Source organism: Notolepis coatsorum (genome assembly GCF_963971535.1).
Source record: "Notolepis coatsorum genome assembly, chromosome: 5".
Classification (NCBI taxonomy): domain Eukaryota; kingdom Metazoa; phylum Chordata; class Actinopteri; order Aulopiformes; family Paralepididae; genus Notolepis; species Notolepis coatsorum.
The window spans coordinates 112905764-112918676 of record NC_140169.1 but is presented as its reverse complement, the minus strand read 5'-3'; the positions used below and the strand labels follow the sequence as shown (position 1 = coordinate 112918676).

The 12913-nt window shown below is 40.5% G+C and overlaps 2 protein-coding genes across 2 annotated transcripts in view; both read left to right on the top strand.

Annotated features, from left to right (window-relative positions):
- Nucleotides 1-6014, top strand: part of prpf39 (PRP39 pre-mRNA processing factor 39 homolog (yeast)) — a 28470-nt gene extending 22456 nt beyond the window's left edge. The window contains exons 12-15 of the mRNA XM_084314435.1: nt 238-422; nt 532-606; nt 2955-3072; nt 5386-6014. Coding sequence (XP_084170561.1) covers nt 238-422; nt 532-606; nt 2955-3072; nt 5386-5478 — 471 coding nt within the window. The 3' untranslated portion in view covers nt 5479-6014. The remainder of the gene's footprint in view (nt 1-237; nt 423-531; nt 607-2954; nt 3073-5385) is intronic.
- A 2769-nt stretch (nt 6015-8783) lies between these two features.
- On the top strand, nt 8784-12065 carry faua (FAU ubiquitin like and ribosomal protein S30 fusion a). Its single transcript, XM_084315094.1, has 5 exons — nt 8784-8846; nt 9459-9540; nt 10001-10145; nt 11121-11176; nt 11833-12065. The coding sequence occupies exons 2-5, from the start codon at nt 9466-9468 to the stop codon at nt 11956-11958; spliced, it is 402 nt and encodes a 133-aa protein (XP_084171220.1). The 5' UTR covers nt 8784-8846; nt 9459-9465; the 3' UTR covers nt 11959-12065.
- Nucleotides 12066-12913: the final 848 nt, after the last annotated feature.

Genomic DNA, 12913 nt, shown 5'->3' with positions numbered 1-12913 from the left:
CGTACCGTTACACCCCTAATGTAAATGTCTGATCGTTCCCATCTCTACTTACCATAATGTCTTCATTCTTCACACAGAGGTCTAATGATGAAGCTACAGAGCTAGAATAGGAACCACTCGTATGGAAGCAGAGAATATTAATGGACATGTGCTTCAAATACAGTGAACTGTTTACTATGTTTGTTGTATGTATCTAGTTAGAGATGCACATTCTCACACGCTTGTGTTTTTTAACAGACTAGTCCAAAGCTGTACCTGAACCTACTGGAGCTGGAGTACAGTGGAGACGTGCAGCAGAACGAGGCAGAGATCTTGGCCTGTTTCGACCGAGCCCTGACCAGCCCCCTGCCCCTCGAGTCTCGCCTCGTCTTCTCCCAGCGCAAGGTGGAGTTCCTGGAGGACTTCGGCAGCGATATCAACGTGTGAGTTCCTGGTGACCCGTTTCAGTGACTCAAGGGAAATTATCTTGATCGTCACGGTGCAATGGAAAGTTTTTCATATTTAACATTTCATTCTTGTACAATTTCACAGGCTTGTGACTGCATACGAGGAACACCAGAAACTCCAGAGAGAAGGTGAATCAACGAAGAGGAAAGCAGAAAATGGGTAAGCATTGAGGTGAAATGTTTGAACAGAGATACAGAGGATCAGCCAACGGTTGAATGAATTGTTTCATTTAGACTGACAATGCTTACTCTTATTTGTCTGCATTTACTTGGACATTAATATTCCAAATGCAAGCTAATATCCCAGCTATGGATGGGTACCGAATCAGGTACTTTTAAGGGTACCGACCGAATCACTGTAGTACCGATTCACGTGAGATCCATCTGTGCCACATTTCGGTAGTACTGTTTTTCTTTTCTTTTATTTTATGATTATTTTTCTCTGACGTCAACGTTTTGTTTACCACGAAACCTATGAAGTGTGCTGCACGTTCACGTCAACACGCACAATACACGCATACCTAGGATTTGACTTGATTCAACAACAAAGCAGTCAGGGAAATGGCAAGCCGAAAACGGTCGCAAGTGTTGTTAAACTTTACAAAGCTAGATGCAGACAACACTCACTATATATTTGGATTTTTATTTTTTTTTTTACAACTGAGGTAGGTCGATTACATTTTTAGAGACTAAAGTACAGAAAAAAGGTACCGTTGAGTACCGGTATCGGTTCAAATGTGAAAGGTACCCAACCCTAATCCCAGCTAAGGTCTCAGTCTGGATAAAGGGTATATGGGCATCCTCATATCTTAATCGACAGTATCTCCATATGCATGGGTGAATGGAATATTATCATGTAAATGAGAAAAATAAAACGACTATAGCTCGGCAGAGAAAGTGCAGATCGACTTGGGATTGGCCGTGTTCAGGAGACTCGGTGTATAAAAAATCGATTGGATCATATCTCCAACAACAACCACTTAACACTTTGAGTGCCAGCAGGGGGCGCACGATTTATCGCTTGAATGCCAGCCATTTGAGACTGATTTTCCGATATTTCATGATTTTCGCGGAGCTATTTCTATATTATGGCTATGTGTCTAATACGCCCATCTCTTATCAATGACTTGCTTGCAGTAAACATGTACGAAACGGATTGTTTTTTCATCTGTACATTTCCGTTTTATACCGTTTTGAAAAACTGCAAGTTTTTGAAAATTTCCAGAAAGAAATAAAGTTTCCGTGATAATAGCTCTTTAGTGGAATACACAAAACACGTTGTCATTTTTCGGCCTATTTATGAATCTTTTTAAAATAAACGCTAGATTATCGATAGTATATGCATGCTAGAGAAGCGGGCTGAAAAATCGATTATCTATTTCCTGGTCAGCGCTAACTAGGGATAGGTACCTTTCACATTTGAACCGATACGGTACCTGTGAATCGATACCGGTACCCAACGGTACCTTTTTTCGGTACTTTAGTCTCAAAAATGTTAATTTACCTAACTCAGTCGTGAAAGAAATAATCCAAACTTCAAATAACTACAATTTCGACCGTTTTCGGCTTGCCATTGCTCCAACTGCTTTGTTGTTGAATCAAGTAAAATCCTAGGTAAGCATATATTGTGCGTGTGAACGTTGACATGAAAAGAAAAAAGCAAAAAGAAAAAAAAAAAGCAGTATCTCACTTGAATCGATACTCGGTAGTACCGACGTGTTTCGGTTTGGTACCTCAAAAGTACCGAATTCGGTACCCATCCCTAGCGCTAACGTCATACAAGCACACACAGCCACACGCACACGTTGTGAAATATGTGAAAAATACATCTGATTACCCCAAGACTGGTAACATAGATTCCTTACCTCGCATCAGATGTTCTGCAAAAAGATTATTCCAATTCCTGATCGCCATTCCAAATATTGATCGCGTTTATTGATCCAACGTTAGGTACTCGAAACACATATTCCACGCTGTTCTGAGGGTCTACAATGAATCCGATCGGCTCGGGTTACATGCCTGAGAAGTAAAATGTGGATTCCGGAGTTTTTTTTCTTCTCATGCAGTCCAATCCAATGGGTACATTATCATCCGGGAGACGATAGGGGGCGGTATTTTCCCTGTTAGAGCTCATAGACAGTCCCAATGGTAACGTGAGGCTAGATTGATGAAAAATGAATGGATATCGCTAATAAAAGCAATAACGATTAAATGACGATTTCTCGTCCCTGGCACTCAACGCATGGCATGAAATAATGATTTCTCGTGGCTGGCACTCAATGTGTTAATGTCGAGGCTCTCATCCACATTCATTCATTTTCTCCCCCCGCTCCCTCATCCATGAGCTCAATGTAACGCAGCAGTGCAGTGGTCTATAAGATATTTATCATGCTTCTGTATCCTGGCTAATATCGACAAATATTTGCTATCATATTGGGGTTTCCTGTGGTGGGGAGGGGGGGAAACCTTGTCACTTTTTGATTGTCCTTCTCGTGTCACCGGCCACAGCTCCCAGGAGCCGGACTCCAAGAGACAGCGTGTAGAGGAGAACTCGACCTCGGGACCTGTGGTGCCCGACATGCAAGCCAACGCCAACAACTCGGCCTACAACTACAACTGGTACCAGGTAAGGCCTAGACCAGTGTTTCTCAACTGGTGGGTCGTGACCCAAAAGTGGGTCGCGGGGCCATTTTGAGTGGGTCGTGGATGTGTGTAAAATTTGCACTACCTATCTTTGTGAAAGTGGCTTCTCAGCTCTGGTCCAGCTGAAGACAAAGCGGAGGAACAGATTGGACATTGAGCATGACCTCAGAGTTGCTTTGTCTACCATCACCCCAGACTTTGAGACTCTTGTCAGGAGCAAACAACATCCCCAGTTATCCCATTAGTTCCCTGGGATGTTAAGCTAAGAAGTCTGCTAAGAAGGATATATTATTTATTATTATTATTTTATTTCATTGTGTTTTTAGCCATAGTTGCACTTTTGTTGCAACCCCAGTTATCCCATTAGTTCCCCCAAACTTAGGTCTGTTATGTTAACACTTTGACTGCCTAAAAACGCTTTACAGCGTCATTGCTGGCCATGCTAAAGTTGCCGGGGGACGCTGTACAGCGTCCTTATATCAATATTTCAAAAATCTGGAATCGGATTCATATTCCCCCTCCGCTGGCCTGATATCCACCAGCAGGACCCACTGAGCTCTCTGGCGGTTCAGGAGCGCCATCTGGTGGCCGATCGGCGCAACCGCTTAACAGGAAGCGCAGTAGAGGTTTTGCTGGTCGGCCCTATTACTTCCGGCCACTCGGTATAGGTTCCGGCACTCTAGCTCGTCACTCTACATAGCGATCGATTGCCAATAACTCGATAAACAACATGATTTGGACGTATATACCATTATACAAGCTGGAGATGGACCGGGTAATAATATATCCCATAATGATAAAATTTCTACTCGACGATGATCGCCCAACGGCGCGCGGAGACTGGGGTGAGTTTCAGCGTGTAACGTTACCATCTTCGATACTAACTGCTTTTATCAACATTTGACCCACATTAGATGATTGGTATAACGCTGCCCACGGAATTATAAACGCCCCCTCGCCCATCCGGTCAACATCAGATGACGTGTAGTAACTTCTAGAAGTACGTCTAGTTGGAATTTTTTATATCGCGCTGATTGCCATCAAACTGTATTTCATCATCAATATAATGCATTTGGGGCTATATATCACGTTCTGGAGAAAGTTGCAGAAAGAGATGAAAACATACTTATACATTAGACCATACTTTACTATGAATATGTGAATGAAAAAGTTTAACGTTGCTACACAATGAACAATACATATAGGACTTTGAATGGGCCCTAATAATGGCAATGTAGCAATAGAATTTAAAAAGTTATAGCCCTGCAAAGAAGGGGACTTTCTCCATAGACAAATAGCGCTGGCAATCTATGGTATATCATTAATTTAACCCAAGGCAACCAAAGTGTTAAGCTAAAATCTGCTAAGAAGCATTATTATTTATTATTATTTTATTTCATTGTGTTTTTAGCCCTAGTTGCACTTTTGTTGCAACCCCAGTTATCCCATTAGTTCCCCCAAACTTAGGTCTGTTATGTTAAGCTAAGAAATCTGCTAAGAAGCATAATTATTTATTATTATTTAATTTCATTGGGTTTTTAGCCCTAGTTGCACTTTTGTTGCAACCCCAGTTATCCCATTAGTTCCCCCAAACTTAGGTCTGTTATGTTAAGCTAAGAAATCTGCTAAGCATATTATTTATTATTATTTTATTTCATTGGGTTTTTAGAAATAGTTGCACTTTTTTGTGTTTATTTCATGTTTTGAAAGATTGCGTATTACTGCAAAAAATTTTTTTTGACATAAATCATAGTGGTTCAAAATGTTGGGTCGCGACTTAATGACTAAGGAAAATGTTGGGTCCCGAGGCTAGACCAGTTGAGAACCACTGGCCTAGACCAGGGGTTCCCAAACTTTTCAGGCCAGGGCCCAGAAATTAAGGCGTCAGAGAGCCGCGGCCCAATGGACATCGTCAGGCTTTTTTTTTTTTTTTTTTTGCCAGGTGACCGATTTTTTAAGCCAAATATCACTTCAATCCTATTAAGTTAGTTCAAGTTAGTTATTCATTTATATGTGCTATTTATGAGAGGGCTAACTTGTTAATCATCTCGCGGCCCACCCGTGGCTGCTCGCGGCCCACCTTTGGGTCGCGACCCCGACTTTGGGAACCACTGGCCTAGACGACAAGAGTTTTTATAATTTTTATTATTTCTCTGATCAAATCACAACTGTTGCTTCACTTACTTTGTTTGTCCGAGGGAAGCAACTGTTGTGATTGGAGGATCAAGAAAAGAGGGTGGGTTTGAAGGCCTGATTTATTGTTGAATGTGCTTAATGTGTTCTCCTGTCTTTCCAGCAACAACAGTACAACAACTGGGGACAGAACTCGTGGGGGCAGTACAACCAGTATGCCCAGTATAACCAGTACTACCCCCCTCCTCCTACATGATGGGTGTACAGATCCTCACACTAAGAAGAAGAAAGAGATTCACAGAGGAAGCATCCTTTCTGCCCTGCCGAAACTGATCTAAACCATCCCTTTTCTTTTTGTGTCATATTTTGTTTCAACATCGATCGACCGATTTGCTACGTTCATTATCTCCTACTTCATCGATTGGATGCTTTTGTGTTATCTAATGCATGTGTGTTTGTTGCAGACAACAAGTTGGTTCAGACATAAATACATTTTTAAGATGTTTTATTTTATTTTTTATTTTTTTTAGATTGGATGACTTGAGTTTGGTCTCTTGTGCGCGCCCTGTCTTGGAAGAAATTTGTTATGTTTAATAAAGACTTAGATTTGTAAAGGAGGCATTGACTGATGTAACGTTACTTCTCAGGCCCCTTTCTATGCTTTGTGAATGGAGAGCTTTTTAAGATTTCAAAGTTTTTTTTTTTTTTTCATTTCCTGAGACACAGAAATATGCTTTGCATATTTTCTTCTTTTTTTTGACTTCATTTCATAATAAAGAGATTGATATCATATGATTTGGTCAGTTATTGAATTTTTCCAGTTTGTCACAATCTATAAAATGGTAAAATATTTAGTTTTAGAAGATTATTTATTGGCAGGTTAACAACGGGTGTAATTACGGTTCAAGTCATTCAGCTGATGCTTTTATCCAAAGTGATGTACAAGTCAGCAGGAGTGGTACACCTCTGGCGGCTAAGAGTAAGCGGTATTGTCATCTAGCAGTACTTCACTCTTGAGTGCATAGTAGTATAGACATAATTGGCATAGTAGGTAATGGTATAGGCATTTAGATGTGTCAGCCATTTCAGTGAGACTGCATACACAATACCAGGGCCCTGCACTCGCCTAAATGGAACGGTACCGTAATTAATGTTATTAATTACACCCGTTTTTAATCCTGTAAATTAGTCTATTACTATGAATAATATTGATGAGGAAACACTACGTTTTTTTTTTTTTTGTGTGTGGAACTTCACTATGCAGGGATTCCGTTCATACTGCTATTATATGCTATGGCCCTCTAACCCCATATCAACCTCCATGTCAAACTGGATTTTATGCAGTTACATTTAGTGAATGATGCACACCAAATTTATTTTACACTATTGGCTTCCCTATATGGATACAAAATTAGGATGATTTTAACATCCAACCATGTTAATGCCTTAGCCACTTTTGCGCCCAACCCTAACATGGTTTTACACATCTGCTTCTATTTTCACATCTCTGAATTCAGGATAGTGTCGTCGTCGAGCCCCCCCCCCCCTATAATCTGAACTCACGTTTTTCAAGTTCTTCTCTCCTCACACAATACTATGTAAAATGCAGGTACTGTAGTGATTATATGATATTTGAGCCTATATAAAGAGTAGGGCGTTCCCCGACGTTCCTGGCCAAATTCCCAATCAGGTCTCTGACATCAAGGCCACCGGCACCTAATCATCCCTACCCTTCCCCCTTAACAGTAATCTTCCCCTTGAAGAACAGTAATCCAGAACTATTTTATTGCACTGTAAAATATATATATTTTTTTTAATCTATTCTATTCTACAATTTTATTGCACTGCACTATTTTACTCTGTCTATTTTATATTGCTCCTTTTATTATTGTATTGCTCCTTTTATTATTGTCTATTTAAAACTGAATCAAACCATAAACTAGGTGGCCTGTTGGGATGTTAGATCCTAATGTGAAAAACTGATTTTATATGTCTGCACTTTGTGCTCATTTTATGCCTCTTTTTTCTGTTGTGAAGCACTTTGAGCTGCAGTTTCTGCAATATTATTATGATTGTTGTATCAACCCTAAATCTGAGTTGGGGGGGGGGGGGGGGGGGGAATGCAATGCAGACAAACAGTGCAACCATTTCACTCACATTTGCCCATTCATTTTTGGACACATCACACACCATCGGTGTGTGTACTGTACGTGTGCTGTCATAGCTCCACCTACAGGCCTAATGGAGAACACCAGGATGTGAATGGAGGGTGAATGTGAGGTATATCGTGTAAATAAGTTTTGATTGATCGCAAGACTACACTGTAAAAAAAAAAAATAAGTTACCAGAACTTCAGTTACTGTGCATTACGGTTTTCAGTTTTCAATCCATAATAAGTTAACAGAAAAATAAGTACACAACCACATTATTTCAACCTAATAAAACTATGTTTATTGTCATTGTTTTAAGAACACAAGTTGACTTGGTAATACTCACATTTTGAGTAAAAAAAATTGCTTTTAACATGTGCAATGTTAAATGAAATAGAAAAATAAATAATAAAATGTGTTGATTAATCCCACTGGTCACAATGGTGACCATAATAATGTTTTTGTTATAAGGTTCTGCAAATGTTACTGAATGATGTAGCAATGTATTTCCAGCTAAATTGAAATAAAATTGCTTTTAACATGTGCAATGTTAAATGAAATAGAAAAATAAATAATAAAATGTGTTGATTAATCCCACTGGTCACAATGGTGACCGTAATAATGTTTTTGTTATAAGGTTCTGCAAATGTTACTGAATGATGTAGCAATGTATTTCCAGCTAAATTGAAATAATAAACAAATAAATTAAATATGTGGTAGTAAAAAGAACCTGTGGGAGGATTTCAACAAGATAAATGCGACAACAGTGCAAAATATTTCACTATAATATTTCAAAGCAAGTGCCAGTCTATGGCAGCCATTGAGCCTGCGTAGCCCAATGTTGGGTGCTACCAGTGGTGGTGAAGGAGGCCATTTCCACCCTACATTGTGGGGAGCACTTTGAGTGTCTAGAAAAGCGCTATATAAATGTAATGAATTATATCAGCCATTTGAATATGTACAGAAGGACATGCACTAGTAGTCAGAGACATTTCTGGTAGTCTCATTCATTACAGAAAGTTGGCTATTATCTCCCATGCAGTCCACATACATGGTTGTCATGTTGCATCTCAACACATCTCCACGTATGTAATATTTACTAACCATGGAGCAGCAGCTGTATTTGCAAATCTGGTATGTCATAAATGTATAGATGTAGCAGTACTGTCTATCTGTATGTCATGTATGTCATATGTTCTTATGATTAATTGAAAATGGGGGACCCTGATGTAAACAAGACGAAAGTCTTTCTCTGGTCTGCATCCCCTTAACAATTGTATGTATTGAGCTGTACTGTACCCATTCTGCAATCTGTTAATACAGTTTTCAATCAAGCAGACAGGGTTCAGGGTTGCTGTCTGCGGCATCATATCAATAAAGGGGAGTGGCCACAGCTCGAGCGTGCACACATGCGCAGTATCGAGGCCCCGAAAGTCCTTTTTTGCCTAGCGTTGAACGACTAGCATCGAGCGAGGTAAGGCCTGTGGAAAGTGAGCTTAAATATCACATTAATCCAACTCTTTGGTATTAGTTAGGTTATGCACAGAGTTAACATAGTATTCCGCATGTATAGCAACCCATCGTTCGCGTTATTACTCGACATTATTCGGTGATATTTTGTAGTCGTTATGAAACGCGTCCCCCATGTGGCTAGCTAGATTAGCATTAGCGTTAGCTAGTAGCCGCTAGCCAGCTTCTACTTCCAGGCACGTTGGTCTCATGGGTTCATCCACTTGTACTCTCTGTCCAGTTCACATCGTCGTTTTTTTGTTGTCACTGTTGTATTTAACGTTAATACATAAGCACACAGATCATTGCAACTAACGATAAGCTCGACTTCGCTAACGGTAGTTAACCTGAGCTAACATGTTGTTGGTGTTAATCGGAATGGCTTTCTGAACTACGCTAGTAGCGGATGTTGGTCGGTGCTTGACGGTAACTTTACGCCAACATTACAACGTCAACTGACTCTACTGGTCCCCTCAGAGGAACCCAACTGACCAGGCTGTATGTGTGAAGAAACTGAAGATTGAATAATAGCAGTGACGGGTTATTGAACTAATGCCTTTCTGTCTTGTGTTTTGAGCTTCAAGATGCAGCTCTTCCTACGTGCCCAGAACACACACACCCTTGAGGTGACCGGACAGGAGACTGTCGGACAAATCAAGGTAATGTGGTAACTGACATCTAAACTTATTGCTCCACATGACTGATCCCTGACCACCAAAACATCCTGCTTTAGAAACTGCTTTTTCCCCACTGCCATACTGACACTGAACTCCCTGTAGCACCCCCCCCTACCTCTGTTGCTATGGACATAAACTGATATTGTGGTCTTTGTAATTATGTATTAACTGCATGTATGTATTGTAAGTGGTGTTCTATGTTGGAACTATGCTGTAACTGAGACCAAATCCCACCAGCCTGGCTGGGTGGTCATTAAATAATCTAATCTAAGTTGTAACACCAGTGACATCTATACTTCTTGCTCCATATGACAATTACATTTGTTTCAGGTCAGTTAATGCTGATGCCAAGCTTAACTCAAAACAGTCGATAATGCCACAATCCCTGCTAACTCATTTGACATATCTAATGAGTATCCTCTGTGATTATGTATTATTTCAGGCCCATGTCCAGACTCTTGAGGGTCTCCTGGTTGAAGACCAGGTTCTGTTGCTAGCTGGCTGCCCCCTGGAGGATGACTCCTCCCTGGTGTCCTGCGGTGTCTCTGAGCACTGCACACTGGAAGTGGCCGGCAGGCTGCTGGGAGGTCAGTACAATTAACTGCCAACAGTGGAGTGGTTGTGTTTAACGTAGAGCCTGATATTGGGTTGAGAATCCCCAAAGACGAGAGTCTTAATTTTGTGGTCAATTGTGGGACGTGGTTATCAAAATATAAATAATTTGCTGCACTATGAATTTGTGTGGATGTGCCTTTATATATGCTAGACCTGATGGATATAGTGGCCCACATTTATTCTATTAAAGGTGGGGAAGACTATTTACAGTGAGCAAGTTTCAGAGTAAGCTTACATGTCCATGATTTATTTTATATATAGTTGTACATTTTTACCTGTGTTTTCTTGATTCTGACAATTCTCTGGAATCAACATTTGTCTCCGCTGGAACTTATCCCTTAAAAAAACAGCGACGGAACAAGAGTAATTTTCTTAACTTCCACCGGGGACGGGACAGGGGAATTATATTCATTGTATCGCTGGACGGGGGTGAAAATACACTCATATCAGGCTCTAGTTTAACAGGGATTCACACAAACATGGCATCTACAATGGGTGGTTAAAGTGTGGCGTGAGACAATGAGCATAGTTAGTTTATACAAGCGGGACCGTTTTTAGGGAGTCCTGTGTTTCAACATAATTCATGACCATGAGCCGTGAGATGAAGAACCACATAAGTCCATTTGAATGAGAGCATGAATGCGATTCATCGCCTGACTGTCGTCTACCTTGCTGTCGTAAATTGAATGCATACTACCATCTTCAGATGGAGTGATATTTGAAAAGATTCCCACGTAACCCTTTCACTGCCACACGACGGAAGGATAACCCTTTACTATCACACAACCGACGGTCGTGTGGCAGTGAAAGGGTTAACATTCTCTGTATTGTCGCAGTGAAAGGGTTAACCGTTTGGTAGTGTGGCAGTGAAAGGGTTAAGAGCCGTGGTCATCATGTACATGCATGCTGGACTGTTACGGCACTAACCTTCCATTCTCTCCCACCAGGTAAGGTCCACGGCTCTCTGGCCCGTGCCGGAAAAGTAAGGGGACAGACACCCAAGGTTAGTAGAGATCTGATGCTCATCTCACTGCCCCTCTTTCAGTTTTGGACCACGCATAACATTGTCAGGTTGTGCTAAATGTTGATGTGTAGGTCTACCAATACTGGTATTGATCTATTTCAAGCGCTTGCCCTCTTTTCTTGATTTTCCAATCACAACTGTTGCTTCCCTTCGGACAAGTTTTGTTGAAGCAACAGTTGTGTGGAGTATCGGGAAAAGAGGGAGGGCGCTTGAAATGGGTCCATTAGGCGTGAGATCTAAAACATGATGTTGGCAGTGAGAATTTCCACCGATATTAAAAGTCCCAACACCAGAAGCCATGTGACATGTCAGGAATCGACGTGACTTAATCTTCTTTTTGTCACAGAAGCGTGTTAGATCGTTTTTGTCTGGTGACCACATCTTAATGGTCAAATTCTGTATGTACAGTGAAAGTAATGGATCATCTGTACTCCGTATTGATGGCAGATACTAAGTTTATATAGTAAGGTATTTTCATCCATTATTATAGTCTGTAGAATTATATCATTTGTAAATCATTGAATAATCACTGTTTCAATCTGGGACAATTACTGAAGATGTTCCACTCTTGTCACTGGGTTAAGATTCACTGAGGTATCCAGAGAATTGACTCCTCTTTTGATCGTCCATCACAGGTTGACAAGCAGGAGAAGAAGAAGAAGAAGACTGGTCGCGCCAAGCGTCGCATCCAGTACAACAGGCGCTTCGTGAACGTGGTGCCCACCTTTGGCAAGAAGAAGGGACCCAACGCCAACTCCTAAGTGCTCCTGCACCCATGAGGAGAAACTCGACCATCAGATCCCATCAGTTTTTACCAAGTTCAATGTTATCCTTCTGTACAGAATAAAGATTTGGCTTGGATGAATGATCACTGCGTTTGACTACGGTATACAATTTGATGTGTCTTGGATCAATGAGAAATCCTTTTTAGGTTTAAGGATTTTTCTTCTAGGTTGGATTTATACAAATAAAATAACTGATTTAATGTTACATTAAAGGGGCAGTTCATACACACAACCTTACCCCGAGTGATATTTATCCATACAGATCGTTTGTGTGATTTGCTTAATTTTGGACATAACTGCCCTCACTCCAATGCAATGGAGTCACCTTTAACTAGATATAACATGGGTCACAGTTATGAATTACTAACTGAAAATCCAACCTTAAGGACCAGCAGCAACATTTATGCCAGAATTGTCTTAACCAGTATGCACAATACTTTGGTGGTACAGAGGAACAAGTTTCATCTAGACTTAAATGGTGAGATTGTTCACCAATTTGGTTATCAAAATTAAATTATTAATTGCACTATGAATTTGTGGATGTGCCTTTAACTTGTTACATAGACCTGGTAGGTATAGTGGCCCACTTATTATTTTAAAGGTGGTAGACTATTTAGGATAAATGAACACGTTTCAGAGTGAGTTTAATTTCCAGCTGAAATCAAGTCCGGTCCATTGACAATTTGAGCTCTACACCAATGGATTTGAAATTAAATTAGGATGTGCTTTTAAGTGCACACTTTCAGCTTTCATTTGATGGTATTTGTATCCAAATTAGATGGAACAGTGTTGGAATTATGACCGTTTCTACAAGCGCTGTCTAAGCATTTGGCTGAATATTTAAGCAGATATTGCCAAACGCCATAACAGTACCACCACCATGCTTCACTGATAAGGTGGTATGCTTTGGACCATGAGCAAATCTTCCCTT

Bases quoted from the DNA above. Each gene is read 5' to 3' on its own strand.
- faua (XM_084315094.1), top strand. From the start codon at position 9,466: ATGCAGCTCTTCCTACGTGCCCAGAACACACACACCCTTGAGGTGACC. The intron at 10,146-11,120 runs GTCAGTACAATT...CTCTCCCACCAG, and splicing joins GGCCGGCAGGCTGCTGGGAG to GTAAGGTCCACGGCTCTCTG. The intron at 11,177-11,832 runs GTTAGTAGAGAT...CGTCCATCACAG, and splicing joins TAAGGGGACAGACACCCAAG to GTTGACAAGCAGGAGAAGAA.